Raw genomic sequence first — 19,917 nt, 5'->3', positions numbered from 1 at the left:
CAACAAATAATAAAAATGAGATCCAAAATAATAAAAATGTAATAAAAATCTAAAGTTACACAAATAGGCTTTCCAAATATTTTATCAAAATATTTGAATATAGAGAAACATTAGTCAGAAAAATATTTTTAAAAAAAAACCCTCAAAATAAGGGATTTTCAAAGTTTTGATGACAAATTATTTTTTCAGCGCACCAGCATGTGATTGAGGGCCACACAGGAAAGGTTATATGACATTTTTAATTGCATACTATACTATAACTTTTCAACGTCATGTTCCAACACACTATACTATGATTTTTTTGGTCATTTTTTATGACATACTATCTAAAGATTTTTTTACTGATATTTATACAGGTACATTTTTTATGACATTTCTGTGACATATTATTTTGTGGCTAGACTGGATGGAGAGTTACATCAGCTATTAAATATTACAAAAATACATTTACAGATTATGTAATCTAATCTGTGCAATCTCAACAGATCTACAAGTGATGTTTCTCTCTCTCTCTTTGTCTATTTTAAACTGATTCTCTGGGTTTAAATTGTCTTTATACTTGTTTCTTTTTCCAATATTGCTTTATTCATCAATGCACCTATGTGTATACATATATGTCCATCTTTATGAAGCACTTTGGTGCAAAAACCATTTTACTTTTTTAAATGCTATAAATGATAAATGTTAAAATAATGTCAATTGCTGCATATTATAGGAGCATAAAAACAGTCAGAATCAAAACACTGGTGGGGGCCAATTTGCTACTTTCTGGATATTGGCGGGTCCTATGACCCCCCTAATGTACTGCAATCATACCCCAGGTTAAGGAGGTATTTAGTGAGGCAGGGAAATGTAGTATATTGAAGTGAAGACATGAAGACTGTAAGAGTACTGGATGTAGTAAGAGAAGAAAAAAGAGCAGAGGCAGATGAAAGAATAAGAACAGTCTAGCACAGTACTCAGAAGGACACTGTATTAAAAGTAAACAAGGCACTAAAATGCCCAAGCTAACTGCACAGGACTGAAAGTCTGACACATCTGACCTTAAAGTCCACTTATCTTACAATACGAACATCGTAATCTTAAAAACGTCAGCAGGTGTGGTTTAAAGTCAAATGCCTGACAGACTTGTTTATTTGTAGAAGGACAAAAAAAATGTTACTCATCAACATATCACTAGATCGCAATAATGAAATCAGTAGAAATGTGTCATGCTACTGGTTGTGTACAAATGTCTTAGCTACACAGGAACCAACAGTCTCTTTACAGTAGTTAACACTCATTTGTTTATTGTTGTCATGCTCTGTGGAAAACGTTGCCAAGCAACAGGTGTTGCTCGATCGAGCAAGGTGTGAGGGCAAAAGTGTGTCATGATGTGAATTACACCGGGATCAATCCACCGCCATTAGCTAACAAAACCAAGCTGAGATAAACCCACACAATACAGACGGGCTGCCCACAGGCGTGTTTACCCGGGCTGTAAAAGGGTCTGGAGTCACTGTGCTCTGCGGAGCATCATTACATTCCCTGTCACAGGGGTGATCGCTGTTACTCAAACACAAAAGTTCTAACAATTTAGCGAGTTTGAGTGAGAAATCATCTGAAGTCTAACTTTTCACATGGCTTTTAGGAGTGAATGAGTCATACAGTATACAAATGTGAAACTGTAAAGAGGTTTATGATTAGAGAAGATCACTAGGAACTGTCACCATTAACGCTCCTGTTTCTGCACGGTCGAATTAAGTTGAAAGACAGCACAACACCTACAGTAATTGCGTGCTTGTCCTCAGGGCGCTGTAGTTCATGCCACAGTGTCAATATGTGCTGTTTGAACAATGCTTAGTGATTTAAATCAGTTCCACCTTGCCTCAGGTGAAGGTGTAAAACATGCAAGAAAACATATTGTTCTGACACTTCAGGGGGGACAAAAAATGCTATCGATCTATCTTTTTTTCTTCTGGATGGATCAAACTCATCTGTGTGTGTAGAATAGCTCAGCTTCTGTCTACACATATACAGATTATGGTTGCAATGATATACCGGTTTTACGGTATACCATGATATGAAAGTTGGCGATTTATTATACTGTGTACATTAACTTTTCTATGATATTGGAAAAAAAATGCAACTGGATGGAGAATCTCACCTTTATTTTTGTTATTTTCAAAAGGGAGACATTTTACACATACTTCAACTCAAAAATGGTTTCAAGTCTTAATTATATTAATGCAACATCTGTTCAACCAAAACTAATCATTCTGTTTTCATTCCTTTAAGGGTCATTCTGATTGATAATAATAATTCTGTAATACAGCTATATGGTGAAATTATGATATTTTCTGCGGTCGTACCATGAAAATCTCATACCGTTGCAACCCTAATATAGATATTTTTGAAAATGGATATGTTTCCCCTCCATTTTAAAAAACAATTCTGTCCACATTTGTTTTACAAAACATCTCAATCCACACAAAAACTCAAAAATAACCCCAAAAGCTTGCCAGCATTAGCAGTTATAAAAAGACCAATGCTGACAAACTGTTGGTCTGCCATCATTGTTGTTGTGTCTAGTGCATGCTCATTACAAAAAACAACAATGGGCATGTGCAAATTGAGGAGATGATGTCATCTTCTACCGAACGCTCCATTTTACACATCTACATGGATAAACAGTAATAAGAGTTTTGAAAAATCTGCACCTCAGACGGCATTTTAAAGAACCTTCATTTTAGTGACCTAAAACTCTGTTTGCTTTCGGATGAGAAATATGAAATATCAGTTTATAAGAAAATATCTGTATGTGTGTACACAGTGCCTCAGCCATGTCTTTATAAATGCAGTCTATGAACAATGTTGACTTGATTGCAAGAGATAACACATTTTAAAAAATTCAATTATGCTCCAATCCTGTAGCCATGAGCTCTTCGGCTACTGTGGAGCAGAGAGAAAGAAAAACAAAGTAAAAAATAAAGTCTTAGAGTGAAATGAACAGAGCTGAATATGTGCAAAATATAGAAAACAGAGAAAAAAAAACTCCCACTTTGAGCTGATTTTGTAAACAACATTTTGCTGGTAGCATGCAAAGCGGCCCACAGTTCTTCCACCGTTTTTGACTGTGGGCAAAATAATCCTGGCATGGGAGAGAGCCACCTGACACACCATGCAAACATGCTTGGATTATGTAAAGTGGGCCTGATGCCATTTGAACAGGCCAGGACCATCAAAGGACGGCATGCGTGTGTGCGTGTGTGTGTGTGTGTGTATGTGTGTCCATGAAGCGTCTGCAAAGCCCTCGTTGCTGTAAAAAGGACAAGATTGGATGAGATTCAATTCCCTGCGGATAACAAAATGCTGCACGGTCATGGTGTCTCACAGGCTGTTAAATACACTTCAGATTTTTTTGGCAACAGTTGTAAGGTCCCTGTCAAAAATTCTCTCTGAGGATACCAACAACATATTTTAGGTTCCAGCATCAGTAACACTTAGTTTCACCTCAAATACAGTTAAGATATAAACACTGAACACACCAAGGCCCAAACATCCCGCTGCTTAATTCTTGCTCCTGGTTTGACCAGAGAAGGAAATGAGTCAGATGCCTGAGTGCTTGAGTGAAAGAGCTGTTGACATTTGAACTCTGGCAGAGGAGGAGGAGGAGGAGGAGGAGGAAGAGGAGGAGGGAGACTAAAGGAATTAAAGGAAGAAGGGAGGAGGACGAGGTGCACCGGTCCTCCAATGCCTCTCAAGAGTATCTGGTTTCTGGTTGGCTACGCGTCACCGAAGCTCAGGTTTCTGATGCGGCAGCTTCACTACGTCCACAGAGACGAGATGCAGAGAGCTTTTTATTCTTTGTGAAACACCTCATGTTGCTAGGGAGAAATTCTGCTTCCTTAGAGTTCATATTGTTGTCTTGAAATCCTGCAAACATTTTTTGTCACACGGACATGTAGTGCAGAATCGGGTTATAATGCATTACAGGCGGGCATGTATTTAATCACCCTCTCCTCTACATAATCCCCCATAATGACTCAGACTAAACTGTCCGTCATAAGACCAGAGTGCCTCTGTCTGTCTCTGTCCGTCTCTCTCATACAGGGATTAGTGGGTTGCAGACTGCGTCCACAGGTGAAGGGTGAGTGTGACATCATGACTTCACTCTACATTCAAACTGTTTTGGGACCTATCTTTTCTATTTTTTCTATGTATGCTTTTTTTTTTAGATGAGACTGTATATTTAGTTATTTTGATTAAAACGAGTGATAAGTAGGTAAAAAAAAATACTTTTTTCATTATTTAAATGGACACTGATAACAATCAGCAGTTTGTTTGTGTCCATCCCCTCATTTCCTCTCCTTTTCCTACAACAGGATGTATATTCTTAGCTTTACTCGTCCCAGAGGGACCTGATTTACTGTAAACTGCTCTAAATGATGCACTTTTATAGCAGGAACACTAACAACTTTTGGGTGCATGTGAACATAAAAGGTACAGCACACATTGCAGGAACTGTCGGTTTGTAAACACTAGGGCGGTACCCAACTCAGATTTACGTCAGTTGAACACATTTAGGTGTTTACGAACATTCAACTATTTGTTCCTTTTTTCCATACTGATTTAGAGAATTTGAACAGGGTTCAGTGGGATGTGAGTGACACTCACGTAATACAGTGAACAAGCCAAATACACTAACAATGGACCAGAAATTTTTGCCAACATTAGATTTTACACAAAAGCACAAGACTGTGTGGTATTAATTTGCTGTGAGCTTAAAATTCATCACCTCTAAGCAGAAGGAAGAAGATAAAGTTATCTCAGAGCCTGACGGGGTAGCTGCCTTCATGTCTGCAGCTGCCTCTGCCGAAGAGCAGCATGAAAGTGAGGAGAGCTCAATTTGCAGCTTAATCTAGGGACCAAAACTAGGGCTGTGCCATATCATATCGCTCACGATAATACCGGTATTATTTTTCAAATAATAAAAAAATTCACATCGTGATAACAGCGATATTCAAACTAGTTCACATAATGACATCATACCATTACGCATGGCAACAACAAGCATGGTTGAGAGCAACTTTGCTATTAGTTACTGCTGTTCTCTAAAAAAGGGTTGATCTTTTATATTTATGCTGACACTAAAAACTGTAACACTTATTTTATACATCTATATGTTGCAATTGTATGTTCTTGTAATTAAAAATGAAACATATTTTATATTTTTCAGTATTGATTTCATGTCATGAAGAATATTGTGATCGCAAAAAAAATCCCTAAAGTATGGCGATATTATTTTTGGGCAATATCACCCACCCCTGAACAAAACAACCCCTAAAGTGCACTGCACACTGACTGACTGACTAAAAAAAACATTTGAAGGAATATCAGTCAACTGAGGGGCCACCAACTGATAGACTGAATCTCCGTCTTTCAGCTCTAGTAAACACAATACTCAACCTCTCCTCCCTACACTGACTGCATGTACACTGCAAGCTACTATTGTAGGAAAGGTACATTTGTTGCAATGGAAAAGCCGACACATTAGTTAACTAGCTAAGCTATCCACCTTTACCTGCCTGACAGAAAACAGCCAACTCTGAATCACTCTTCATCCTTTCCTTCAACGCTCTCCAGTTAAAGTGAAAGCCCACCCAACATCCACTCATTCTGTAACAAGCATCGTCCATTTGGTGTTTCACCTCCTTATATTTGCTTTCTTCCTCCTGGATGAGTGCGGCCACTACCTGACTGCTACCGACCTCATCTTTGCACTGTGCATAAGGCATCCTGAACATAGCAAAATAGGAAAAAAATGAAGAGAATACAGGCAGAGAGCACTTCTAGTGGGTCATAATGATATAATCATCAATAATGATGATTGAGAGGGATTACTTTTGACTGAGCCTTCACAGTGTGTTTAGGAAAAGCCTGCATAGTATATCTTTACATACAGATGTTATTTCCTTTAGCAATTTGGGTATTTTGGGGTAAAAATCCAACAGTGTCAAGCCTTTGTCATTCCCAAAATAAATGTAAAGGTGTCATGACATGCCTTTTTGTTATTTAGAGACTAAGGGTGGGGGAAAAAAAATCGATATTTATATCACAAATACAAATTAAACTTTTGGTAGCCTACAAGAATAATGTAATCAATAGCTTTTTCAGTCCACTGGATACATTTTGATGTAATAAAAATGACTGAAGTGAGGTGAACAGGCTGAAAACTTTATCTTATTAGATTCTATAGATGCTGAAATTTTTCTTTGGGGACATAGTCTGCAGTTGAAAAAGGTCACATATCACAGTATGTTGCATTATAATTTACTGTGAAACTTAGCATTTCTAACAAGTATAAATTTGCAATAATATCGTATTGTGATTTATGTTTTGTGATATTAACATATCAATAGGCCTCTATTGACTCCCACCCCAAAGGCTGAAAGCAAATCTGCATTATCTGTATTCTTATGAACCAAAGATGACAAACCCAAGTGTTTCTGCCATGTGATTATATTCATGTATTGGAGAAAATATGTCAGTCTATAGAATCTTAATATCAATTACCTGTAGATTTAGACAAAGCTGATTATTATACATTTAATAGTGGCTGAAAACACAAAATAATCCACTGAAACTTCCCAAGCTTATCCAGCAGAATAATTCATTTCTCAGTTGACCATCTTCTCATATGGTGCAAACACTCAAGTCCTTGCAACAAAAACAATGACTGCTTCCAACATGCTGAACAGATGGAGGAATGGAGAGCTGAGATCTGGATTTATAATCACACTGTTTTGCACAATAACAACGTGTCACCATTAGAATCCATAGCAGCTTAAATGTATTAAATCTAACCAGCCACAGATCTGCATTTAAAAGAAAATTACAAACTCTTATTATTCAAGTCTGCATGGGGTCAATGTTTAATTTTTTTGGGTGGAGTACCACTTTAAGAGTGCCAGAATATTGACACCAGAGCAACACCAGGTGGCACTTCCATTGTGCTGCTGAATTTAATTAGCAGTTTTGCAGCTAATCAGCAGGGGAGTTGAGAGACATACTGAGGTTATATCAAAGTGTGCCACTAGTGACAGTGAGTTAGGGGACCAGACATCTTTGGACTGCAAATGAGCTTATGGGAACCGAAGCCTGGGGAGTTGGTTAGAAACAAACAGAGAACCAAATAAACTTGAAGCCACAGTGTTTTTCTGAGCGCACCACACGCGCATCCATCACAAGCATCCGGCTGGTATTAATTAAAGAATAACTGCTGCTGTGCTCAAACTACAGTGCTTGTTTGTCACAGTGATAACAAAAAGGTACCATGTGATGAAAATTCAGCAGAAAATTAACTAAAGCACCACACCATGAATACACCTGCAAAAATGATTGCCGTACTTTGTAGATTACATTTAAAGGTCAAGTGTGTAGGATATAGGGGAATGTACTGGCAGAAATAGAATATATTATAATAAGTGGAGCCCAGCCGATATACTGGTCAGCCAATTTTATCAGCAAATATTGGCCCATTACAGATATATCTGTGTCGGCTTCTATATTGTCTGATATGCACAATATCAAAAGCTAAAACAGATTATGATGTAAAAAAATGCTTAGAGTAATTTAAAAATGATCAAATTCCCACAGTTAAGTTTATTTTTTCAGTGCACTGACGTCATTTTTGACAATTAAGTTCAATGTTAAACTGTGAACTATCATTGTCGTGAGTATTTGATAACTATATGTGAGGGATAACTGCATTTGTAAAATAATATAATATAATGTTGGCCAATATCTCAATATCAGAATTTTTTACTCCCGAATATTGGTTACTCCGCAATGTTGGTATCGGCATCAGCTCCAAAAATCCATCATCTGTCAGGCTTTAATTATAAGTATGTTTACTTCAGTGTATATACACATGAAAACAAGAATTGGGGGTCTTCCTCCATGGAGTCTGCGTTGTTGCACCGTTATGTTTCTACAGTAGCCCAGAACAGACAAACCAAAGACTGGCCATTTGCGTTTTTGCGTCAGGCACCGCAGTTGGCAGCCTCTCCGTGATAAGCCAAATAGCCTCTGAAAAACACAGACTTTTAACGTGAAACTTCTTTAATCCATAGTTTTAATGTTTTTAATCACTGGGTCCATTTGTTGGAGACGAAAAGACCTCCACTGATATTTCGGCTCCCGGTAAAAACCTCCTGAACGTCTGAGTCTTAAGTTATCAGAGAAAAAAAGATGAGCGCACTATAGCAGGTGCTGAGAAAGAGGCCCCTTTGAGGAGTCAAACAGCATCAGAAAAACACTGACTTTTAATAGTAAATTGCTTTATTCAGTGTTTTTATTATGGAGTCCATTTGTTTTGGAGAGGTAGAGACCTCCGAGTAAAAACCTCCTGAACAATAAACACTGAAGGCATCAGAACCAGGAGAAGTTTCGGCTGGTTGCAATCTGCAGTTCTCACTGCTACAAGACACTAAATCCTACACGCTGCTCCTTTACGGCTTTGCATGGATTTCCCATTGTATATCAAAAAATATATATTATTTATGGTGACTGAGTGTAGCCTGAGATGCTCACTACAGATTTTTCTGTCCAGGCAAAAGAAAAACTTTTTGGAAATGGACTGACTTGCATGAGTAACTAAAGCTGGCAGACTTTCAAAATAATGACTGGGGCTATTTATGTTACCTTGCTTTATATTACGTCTATTACTGTTTGCCTCATTGATTTTTTTGCTTCAATAAATGTGCAATTTGTGACTCTTGTTTATATTGATTGATTCTTTCATTTCTATTGATTGTGAGGAACTGCTATAAAAACACTACAATTAAAATTGCATTTATATAAAAGGTAAAATGAGAAACTGTTGATGTAGAAGAAATTATCCAGAAAAGCTTCATTAATTTCTTCAGCACATATAGATTAACTGCAGACATATACTGTATAAACGCATCCCTGGAAAAACAATAATGCTTCTGAGAATCAAGTGAGATAAACAACTGTGTCAGGAAAGTAGGAACTAGTGTCTCCACAGTCTGTAGAGTTTTTTGCAGAGAGCCAGAGGACAGGGCAACATGGAAACTTACCTAATTCTCTGGAGACAGGAGACACTGCAGCATTCTCCCCAATCTTAGACATTGCATCAAAATACAACTTTCCCGCCAGGATCATTGCTGGGAAAATGATAAAATTATCATTAATGTTTGTCAGAATAGCTCCCTAATGCTTGTTAAAAACCACTGAGCAATATTCTGTATAACAAGGTATTAAAATGTGGCCTGGTGTACCTGGACCCAAGCAAAGCCCTAAACTCTCCCAGCCACTATCAACCTTTTAGTTATAAGCATTTGTTTTTCTAAACTCTAAGTTACGGTGTATGTTTATTAAAAGGGACAGTTCACAACAAAATCAAAAACACAATTTTCTTCTTATATTTAGTGCGATTAATCACAGATTGTTTTGGTGTGAGTTGCCGAATGTTGGAGATATCGGCCGTAGAGATGTCTGCCTTCTCTCAAATATAATAGAGCAAGATGGCACTCAGGCTTGTGGTGCTCAATGCAACAAATAAAAACATTTGAAAAACTCAACAGCAATGTCAAGAATCATGACCCAATTACTCAAGATAATCCACAGACATTGTTGTCATCAGTTAAAAGTAGACACTATTTTCTTTTTACCAAACTACATCCGCCATCTCTGTCACCATGCAGAAAGAAACATGCATCTACTCAGAGACAAGTCGGGCTAGTGCTCATGAAAGCACAAGATGTAAACATTAAAGAGCTGTAACCATAGATTGTAAATAAAGATGGACGACGCGCCCCCACTTTCCCCCACAATGCTGAAATGAGGTAAAATATCCCGGATATGAGCATTGCCATCTTGCAAGTGTGATGTCATTGGGAGCGTCCAACCAATCGCAAGCAGCTGCATTGAATGCGAGTGCACGGATTGGCTGTCACGGCTGTCAATCTTGAAGGAAAAGCCTGCTTTTGCATAATTTAATAACTCATTAAAACCAAACTTATCATGAAAACAAACACTTGAACAAACATCAGGGTGATGAGAACTACCTTCAGTGACAGAGAACATCTTTGGGAAAAATTTATTTGACGTGTACTTCGACTTTTTAGTTCAGCCTATGACCGTTCACTAACATGGAGGGGCGGGTCTTACGACCTGTACTGCAGTCAGACACCAGGGGGCGATCGAGACTGAATAACCTCACTTTGGGGGAGCTGTCATGTCGTCCATCTTTATATACAGTCTACAGCTGTAACATTAGCCATCTCAGTGGTGCTAGGTGAACTAATAGAAGATGCATACTTCTTTCTGTGCTTTGATACTGCTGTTGGGTGTAGTTTGATAGAAGGAAAATAGTTCCCACATGAAACTGCTCACAACAGGATCTGTGGATGATTTTGAGTAACGTTACAGCACAGCTGAGGAGGAAGACATTAATGTTTACATCTTGTGCTGCCACGAGCACAAGCCAGTCATCCATGAGAAGATGCACACTAACTTTTGTACGGTGATATGGTTGGTGGGTATAGTTTGGTAGAAAGAAAATAGTTCCTACATAAAACTTTTTCCAAGAGCCATCTGTTACACTGGAGAGAAGGCAGACATCTCTAAAGCTGATATCACCAACAACTCACAACTCACATCAAACCAATCTAGATAGATTAATAGCTCTACAGTTAAGAGGAAAATATGTTTTTGATTTTAGAGTGAAGTGTTCCTTTAATGTAGTAAATAAAAAATGCTCACCAGCCACTGATTTCTCATAGTTCTTGCCCAGGTTGACCAGATTCCTGAGTCCTGGGTTGAACTGGTCCATCACACTCTGGGCGGGTGGAGACAGAAGGAGAGACATTGAGTCACAACTTCATTCAAGGTTTCAATTGTTGAAACAGTATTGACTCAACAGGTGGGTGACTGTCCACCTCACTGTTTGACATTAGACGTCCGGAAGAATGAAATATCTTTAGTCACAGTTCACACGCAGGCAGTCTTGATTTATCTGACGCATGATGTCACAGAAGACAAAAAAGTGTTTCATGGAAAATGACAAAGAGACTGAAGACTGAAACACAATACTGCAACACAAAAAAGAATGAGGAAGAATAAAAAGTACGAGAATAAAAGGAAACAAAACCACCTAAACAATGAAGACATTAGAAGAAAAGAAGATTTTTTTTCTAATACTATTTTGGGTTTTTACATAGCAGCGGGAGCGGAGTCTCCATTCTTAACATTCCTTGATCCATGTCACAAAGTGGCACTCACATTTGTAATCATGTCTTGGACTCTGAATTTATTTCTGATAATTTTACACGATTCATTTTCCGTGTCCTATCTTAACTTAGGCTCACACCCAAGATGAGAACGCAGGGACTGATTAAACTTTGGGAAAGCCACCTTAAGACACACATGGCAAACAGTGTTTCATGAGCCTAGCAGTGCTCCTCCTCCTCTGATTCAAACCTTTGTCAATAAGTGACACATAAGCTGCAGACACTACGAATCTGATGACTGTATTCATAAGAAATGACACCTTGGATACTCTCATTCCAGACTTCATAAAATATACACAAAAATCTTTGGGGGGCACAAAGAAAACACAGCTTGGCCCTAATTTGCTGCACTGCCACTCATGTAAACATACAGCTGCTGTTGATTATAGCAGAGAGCCAGAGGTGACGGCTGCCGAGGAGCTCACTGTATAATCTTACCGCACAGCACACACGGCCAGCTAAATTATTAAACCTGGAGTCTTTTTCCTGCATTTCATCACACCAAGGAGCTGTGGGGGCTGTCCCGGGAGGAGGCCGGCAGATAAAAGCTGTTCGAGACGGCTAAATGCTTGTGAGAAAAGGAATTAAGTCTCTCTTTTCTTGTTTTACCTCCAGCCTCTTTATATGGGTGATAGCACCTGTCACCTTCACTTACCCACCTGTGGAGTATACAGACTGAGGCGGCAACTAGTGATTATTTCCATCGATTATTTAATGCATAGGTGTAGATTTTGGGGGGAATGGGGGAGACCCAGTGGCACACGCCCCCCTCATATTTGAAACCTATAAATTTGTCATGCCCAATAAAATATGGAAGTAGCAGAGGACTTCTGTTTTGATGAAATTAAACATATCTCCACTATACATTGATGCAGAAAGGGCAGAAAATGGGGCAGAAAAATTCACCAAAATACAAAACGAAAACTGATGCTGAGTGAGAACGCCCAAACCTCATCTGTGCTCCCCCTTAATGTCGAAACAAAACACAGTCCCTTATTGTGTATGGCAAAGCATCTTATTTTCACATTTGAGAAGCATGAAACCAGCAAATGTTGGGCTTTTTTGCTTAAAATATTACTAAAACGATTATTGATGATCGAAATAGTAGCCAATTTTTCGTGGATTGACTAATCAATTAATAATTGCCACTCTAATACAGACCTGGCTACACACATAAGTTAAAACTCAGGGTGAGATTCAGGGCTCACATCCATGTATGTATAATTTAATAACTTATAACTTAACTAACTCATAACTTCTTCTGTGTGGCCAGCATGAACTCCAGGTCAGGATTCCTTTTAGTGTTTAATGTTTAGGAAGTTTTTACCGGGAGCCAAATTATTTGCAGAGGTCGCTTCATCCCTAAACAAACAGACTGGTAAAAACACTGAATAAAGCAGTTACACATTAAAATTTTGCTTGTCGCAGACTGGCTGCTAGCCCAGCACCTGCAAAAGTATGCTTTTTTTTTTTTCTGATAACTCAAAATCCAGACGGTCAGAAGGTTTTTACTGGCAGCCATATTATCTGCAGGGGTCTCTTCTTTAAATCAAACTGACCCGGTGATTTAAACCTTTAGAGACACTGAATAAAGCAGTTTTATGTTAAAAAAAAATTTGACACTGCTCATTGCGGAGGGGCTTCTGACTAAAGTGGCAGACGAGAAAACGCCAATCGCCTTATCTAGAACCAGTGTTTGGTTTGTACGTTCTGGGCTACTGTAGAAACTTGGCGGTGCAACATGGCGGACTCCGTGGGCGAGGACCCTCTCCCTATGTAGATATAAACAGCTTAGTCTAAGGTAACGAAAACACGATAATCCTCATTTTAAGGTGATTATAGACTAAAAAAAACAAACTTATTATACAATATTCCTTTTCTGCCAAAATACCCCCCAATATCCATCAGGCTGAACCTTTAACACCAATGACGTCAAACTGAAAATATGAAACACTATGAAACAACACTTTGCCTGCTATCAAACATTGCAGCACTTCATTTTCACAGCACCCACTTAACTTTAGAAAATAAACTTAAGTTAATAACAGGATGGCACAGATGCCAGAGTACACTAAAGAGCACTCCAAATGATGCTGATCAACCACGGCGGCACGTTAATGAGGAAATGGCACACCTAGGGTGGGACTATTTTCTTCAAACCTTTGATCCAAACTCACTGACAGTCAGTTAAAGCCTCTGCAGCACTCTGACTAAAATCTGTTGATAAACTGTTTCAGCACTGCAGTCAGTCTCTAATGATGCAGAGCTAAATCGAGACGCGTTTGTTCTAATAACTCAGCTCAGGGATCATTAAGAGCACAAGAAATTAAATGTGAAAAATAACTTGGTCACAGTATTGACACTTATTTAAGACACATACTATCTCATCATAATATATCTTAGCCTGCATTCAGCTACATTATCAGCCCTAAAAAACGAGGGTTAGCTGATTCTAGGTTGAGTTTACTCTTCTAATATGAACTATTAGTGAACGGTTTTATATATAACTCAGCCCAGGGACCATAAGGACATTAATGTTAAATGTTAAAAATAACCAGTTTAAAGCACTGACACTTATTCATGACAATATGCTACTTTATCATAATATATATTAACCACTTATTGGCTATATAATCAGAAAAGACTAAGAAGTTAAACTGATTCCAGGTAGAGTTTATCCTCCTAATGTGTATTAGTGAATAGTTTTGTATGTAACTCAGCCCAGTGACTCAGTGACAGCACGAGACATTAAAAGTTAAATGTTTAAAATGACTTGAAAACAGCTCTGACACTTAGTTACAACACATACTATGTTATCATAATATATATTAACTCCTGTTCAGCTATATTATTAACCAAAAATAAAGTTAACCTGATTCCAGGTTGAGTTTACCGTTCTAATCCACACTATTAGTGAAAAGTTTTATATTTAGCTCAAGCCAGGGATGATTAAAAGCCCAAGACATTACTGTTTAATGTCAAAAAAAGTATTGACAATTATTTAAGACAAATACAGTTTTATGATGATATATTTTAGCCTGTATTCGGCTACATTATCAGCCCCCAAAAAGAAGGTAGATTGATTCTAGGTTGAGTTTACACTTCTAGTCTGAACAAACAATGACCTTTTTTTAACATATAAATCAGCCCAGGGATCACTGAGAGCTCAAGATATTAAATGTTAAATATAAAACATGTTTAAAGTATTGACACTTACTTATAACACAATCTATATTATCATAATATATATTAGCCTGTATTCGGCTTTATTATCAGCCAAAAAATAACATGTTAAAGCAATTCTTGGCTGAGTTTAGCCGTCACTCCATCTCTGCTTGTATTATTAGTTTAATATTCAACTAGCGTGGCTAATTAAAAACACCTGTTAGACGGTCAGCTGCTAAACGTCACCGGAAAGTTGAAGCGCAGCGCGTGAAGCTGTCTCGGCAGTGCTCGCGTGGATGTATGGAGGTATTTTTCTCTCGTGTGTGTGTGTGTGTGTGTGTGTCGTGGTCGCACCTGTTGTTTCCACACTAACGTTACCCACCTTGTATGTACTTTCGGTGAGCTTGTTCACCTCCTCCGCGCTCCTCGACATGGTTAACTTCTCTTTTGGCGCCCGATAATGGAAAAAAAAAAACAAGAAAAAAACCACCGCCGCTAACCTGAAATAAAACAAAGGTCCAACAGGGAAAAGTGACCAAACCTACGGACACATGAAATTCCTCATAGCCAGCAGGAGCCGCAAGACGCACACATACCAGCAAAAAATGATAAAAACTGAGAGGAAGACAGAGATAAAAGTCCAGTGAGCGAGAGTCCGGCTGCTGCTGCTTCTCTGCGTGTGAGCACAAAAAAGCTGAGCTGTCAAACTTGTTGTAGGTGGTGAGTTGAGGAGGGGAGGAGGCCTGTGGAGGTAGGAAAAGGTGGACAGGTGTCAAGCCAACCGGAATAAAGGAATAAAAGAGTATCCGGTTGGCTACTTTCAAATTAAACCTTTGGTTCTCATGATTTTGACCGGAACATGTTGCAGAATAGTTTTTTTTCAGTGGTGGAAAAGTATTTAAATCAATAAATAAAAGTGGCGAAAGCACAGTATAGAAAAATATTCAAAATTTCACGTAAAAGTTAAAGAATATTATCAGGAAAATCTACTTTACCCCTTTGAAACCTGTACCTCAGTTTTCTTGTGCTGTTTTCATGCCTCCCATAAGCTATTTGACCCTTTAAATCCTGATCAAATTGGTTTGATTTGTTTCTAAAACTTAAAATTAAAAAACTATCCCAAACAACTGGGAACAATGTCCAGAAATCTACATGTATAATTATAATAACTATGTGCAAAATTATGCTATAGAACAATATAACAATAATAATAATGCCAATATTATTATTGCCAATAATAAAACCCCAATATATCAAATAAATACACTATTTTTCTTTCATTGCACTTTTTAGGTTATTTTCTCATCGTTTTTTAGGTCTACTTTTCTTTGGCTCATTTGCAAATTTTTTCTTGTAACTTAAAAAAATAATAATTTTGTTGTTATTTTTTCCAGCCATGTCTTCTTAAAATGCTTATTGCCTTTATCCCATGTTTTTGAAAAAATCAAACCAATATGTAACACATGAAGCGGTGGGTTTAGGGGTCCTTTGCCGGTAAATTTGAACATTGAAAACATTTTTTTTTTAACCAATTTCCGCCTTTTCTGCATTCATGTATGGTTAAAATGACTTAAATAAAATGAAAATAAAAACTCTCTCCTATTTTAATGTTTTTATTTTAAAATATTGAGGGGGACGTCCCCACACCTTGGGCTCTCAACATCTTGTTACGCTTTTATTTTGAAGGCCTTGTTCCAGTGTTGTTCTAAATGCTTCTCTCTGGCTCGACACTTCCTGTAAGCAGGTAGCAAAGGTGGACAGAGTAAATACTGAAGACGGGCGCTCCCTGGAGGCAACTAATCCATAATACAATGAAAAAACACATCACTGTACTGCACACACCTATATGTGCATTTGGATAAAGTTAAATATAAGATATGAGGAAAGCTGTAACTTTTTGTAGTGACTGATATGGACGCATTTTTTTCTCTTTTTTTGAAGCATCTTTCTTGTGATCCATCCATTTTCTTTCTTGTTTTTGTATTCTGGTTTAACCTAATGGAGAAGTGTGTTTATATAAGTTTGATTTCGTTTTCAGTGTTACAGATAACAGCTTTAAATAGCACAAATAGATTGTATTACTTAAAGTGTATTACTAAGATACTGTATCACAAAAATGCAGTGATAAATTTGAAAAAATTAAGATAGAGATTTGGATGCAGGATTCATTCCCATTTTAAGTTTCATCATGCAAAACAGCTGCTGAATTTCTAACACTGGAGGTAACAAGTGGGAGATCCTTTTTTTTAATGATACACAATGGTATTGAGGATGTTTCATGATTTACCACTAGATGTCCCCCATGGTCAGTTAAATTTCTCTCATGCTAAGAGAAGTTTCATAACATTTCAGATTAAAAAAAAAAAAAAACATATGTGCATAACATGCATGTATTTATGAGTGTAAATCCCTTATAAGTTTTTCTTTTAATTATGTTTCATTGTTTTCTTTTTCACTTTTATATTTCATGACAAGCTGACATGATCAGTAGGCTACTAACAAATAATTCAAAATCACATATAGGCTCCCCACTTTCTGCCCATTTTTTCTTGACGTCCTACAAATCAAACAAAGCGATGGCAAACATCACGAGCATCAATTGTGAGAGCAAATATGCAGAGCCTTTGCTTTGTAAATGTCATTTGATGGTAAGACTGTGGAAAGCTTCCCTGCAGCCATGGGGAGCTACAAAAGGAGCTGAATGTAAAATGAGATTGTGCCCTCAGGCTCTGAACACATACCACTGCTATCAGCCCTCAAAACGCTATAAGGTGACACGTACAACGTAATTAGTCTCCAAAGCTGCTGTGTGAGTGGTATTCTATTTTTTTCTCTCTTGCTGTTATCTCCTGCATCACGGCCGTCCTGACAACCTCCCACTGAGTTATGTTCCTGTAGGCAGGAATCAATACTTAAAGAATATAATGCTAAATAAAGAAATACGAGGGTCAATTATAACAAGTCACTCAGATTTCTGAAAGGCTGAAAAGTAACTTCAGGCTGCCACTAACTTTTTGTGTGCTCAAGGACAGACGTGTGGTAATAATAATGTTTCCTATGTAGTTTTAAGGAACGTCTTACATAAAGCACCCTATATTTCAAAGAAAAGATTAGATTTTGAAGCTTTAAAGGGCCACTTCAACCCAAAAACAAACAATACATGTGTTTCTTCTTACCTGTAGTCAACCCAGTCAACAGGAAAAAAAAAAGAAAGAAAAATTTTTTATTGTTTTTGTTTGAATTTGCAAACCATGGATATGTTACATTTGTGCATTATTTTATAGTGGATATGTTGACACTTATCAACAGTGCTGTAATGAAGGTGTGGATAAGTTTAGGCACAAAATTCATTTGGTTATAGCTGGGAAAAGATTGTGTTTGGCTTAAAACACTCATATTTGGGGGTGTAAAGGCAGCTGTTAAAAAAGGGATACATTGGGGGGAAAAACTCAGGTTTGGCAGCTGAAATAGCCCTGTGAAATGCTGCAATGTGATGGTAATAAACCCCAAGATTCAATGCCAGACACCAGTGGAAACGCAGTGAAGGGGCTCAGGAAAAAAAAACAATGTTAGTTTTGATCAGTGGTCTGCAGCATGGCAGGTGTCTCAGTAAGGTGATAAAAGTCAGCTTCTGTATTTATGGAATTTTTAGAAACATTGATATGATAAATATGAAACATGCAAATGTAACATATTTGTGGTTTCCAGAAACGTATAAGCAAGAGCCTCATGCTCATGACAGCATGAGATGTAAACATTAATGTTGTGCTGTTTAGCTAAGCTGTAATGTTAAATAATTCAGTGGTTTTAGGTAAACTAGCAGTAGATGCATGCTTTCATCTGCACAATGATTCAGCTGACTGGTGTAGTTTGGAAGACACAAAACAGTTCCTACATGAAACTGATCTGTGGTTTATCTTCAGTTACCAGCTCATGATTTCTGGAAAGAGACATTGCTGTTGAGTTTTTCAAATGTATGTTTTTTGGCACTTTGAGCACCACAAGCCGAGTGCCATCAAATTCCATTATATCAAAGATAGACATCTCTGTGGCTGATATCTCCAACACTCAGCAACTCACACCAAAACAATCTAGACTGATAAATAACACTAACAGTAAGAGGAAAAATATGTGGTTTTGATTTTGGGGTGAATTGTCCCTTTAAATGAAAACAACTGGATGACACATAAGGAGAGTGAAAGTTAGAATTTGCATAATAATAGGATTCTGATTTCAGATGAAAGGGCTCTTATTTTTTTAGAGCACACAAAATCTTCAAATTCAGTAGACTCTGCCTCAGTTAGTCAGCTGTCAGTAGTCGTATCCTGACCGAGACTCTTTTGGACTTTGGATATCTGCTTTAATCGAAGTTGAACACTTCCAATCCATTTGGAAAAATTGCATGGCAAAGTTGAACGCAGACACCGGAGTGCGCTGCTATGAAACAGACTTAAATAACATCCCAGTCTCCAGACATTGCCACTTTTACCTCATGAGTGATTGAGTAGACCAGTCAGCCAATCATGATGCCTGTCAAACTGTCAACTGCTGTGAAGAAAGTGATGTTTTTAGCACCAGCTGGGGGGCAAGAAGAAGAGAAGGAAGAAAGCAACATGTTGACGCACAAAATAAAGCACCGCACTGCATGTTACAATCCCTTTGAACAGCACAGTTTGTGTGAATTGATGAAATCTTATTGTGCCAAATCAATAAAATTACAAAGAAACGTTAAAACTAAAGGATGTGGATCTGCTGAGGTTCTGCATGTACTGTACTCACTGCCACTGTCGCACAAGCTCTCTGTGACCTCTCTCTCATTGTCTCTGTCGTGCATGTCTTCTCAAGGACAGCCACTGTGACGGAATAGATAAGTGCACCAAGGCATTCAAAAAAGACAGCCTGCTTATGCTGTGCCAGCAAGGCCACCTCCTTTTCAGGCATGCCATGTTTTTCCCGGCAGAGCTTCACAGAGGCGATGCAGTAGACAATGAAGACAGCTTAAGAATTTGGTTTTCGCCCTTGAAGATAGTACATGATTTTGTCGTTTACAACCTAGCAAGCAGTAGCTGTGTTAAAGAATAGTCTGCAAATATGTTATTAGGTTAAAGCTCAATCTATGAAAGTTTTTATTTATTTTTTCATTGACGTCAATGCTGTGCCTAAAATACTGCAAGGATGGAATAAGGAAGATAAAGATACAAAACTCCTCATTATACTTATCCATTTCAACCAACACTGTGTGCAAGAACGCTATTATTTCCTGTCTGAGCTGCAATTCTGGAGCTCATTACTTTCACCGAGCAAGATCATAAATCTAGTCTTAATCTATTGGGCAAACTGAAGGCCTAAAGCCAAACAACTAATTCTCGTATGCAACATTGTTTTCAAGTAACAGCTTGACCAGAAAGCTAAAAAAGCACAACTGGCTCTTGTTGTGCAAATCTGTGGTTTAATA

At 37.9% G+C, this 19,917-nt stretch overlaps 1 protein-coding gene across 2 annotated transcripts in view; it reads right to left on the bottom strand.

Annotated features, from left to right (window-relative positions):
* Positions 1–15,206, bottom strand: part of baiap2l1b (BAR/IMD domain containing adaptor protein 2 like 1b) — a 50,114-nt gene extending 34,908 nt beyond the window's left edge. Inside the window, exons 1-4 of one of the 2 annotated variants that reach the window (XM_042504256.1) lie at positions 15,059–15,206; positions 14,845–14,962; positions 10,771–10,846; positions 9,084–9,170 (exon numbers count right to left, since the gene is read on the bottom strand). In XM_042504256.1, the coding sequence (XP_042360190.1) occupies positions 9,084–9,170; positions 10,771–10,846; positions 14,845–14,895 (214 nt within the window). In that variant the 5' untranslated portion in view covers positions 14,896–14,962; positions 15,059–15,206. Of the gene's footprint in view, positions 1–9,083; positions 9,171–10,770; positions 10,847–14,844 lie in introns of both variants that reach the window. The other variant, XM_042504255.1, reaches the window with a different exon arrangement.
* Positions 15,207–19,917: the final 4,711 nt, after the last annotated feature.

This window comes from Plectropomus leopardus, chromosome 17 (genome assembly GCF_008729295.1).
Source record: "Plectropomus leopardus isolate mb chromosome 17, YSFRI_Pleo_2.0, whole genome shotgun sequence".
NCBI classification, from domain to species: Eukaryota; Metazoa; Chordata; class Actinopteri; order Perciformes; family Serranidae; genus Plectropomus; species Plectropomus leopardus.
Note: the sequence above shows the minus strand (reverse complement) of the source record. Positions and strands in the feature narration are given on the sequence as shown.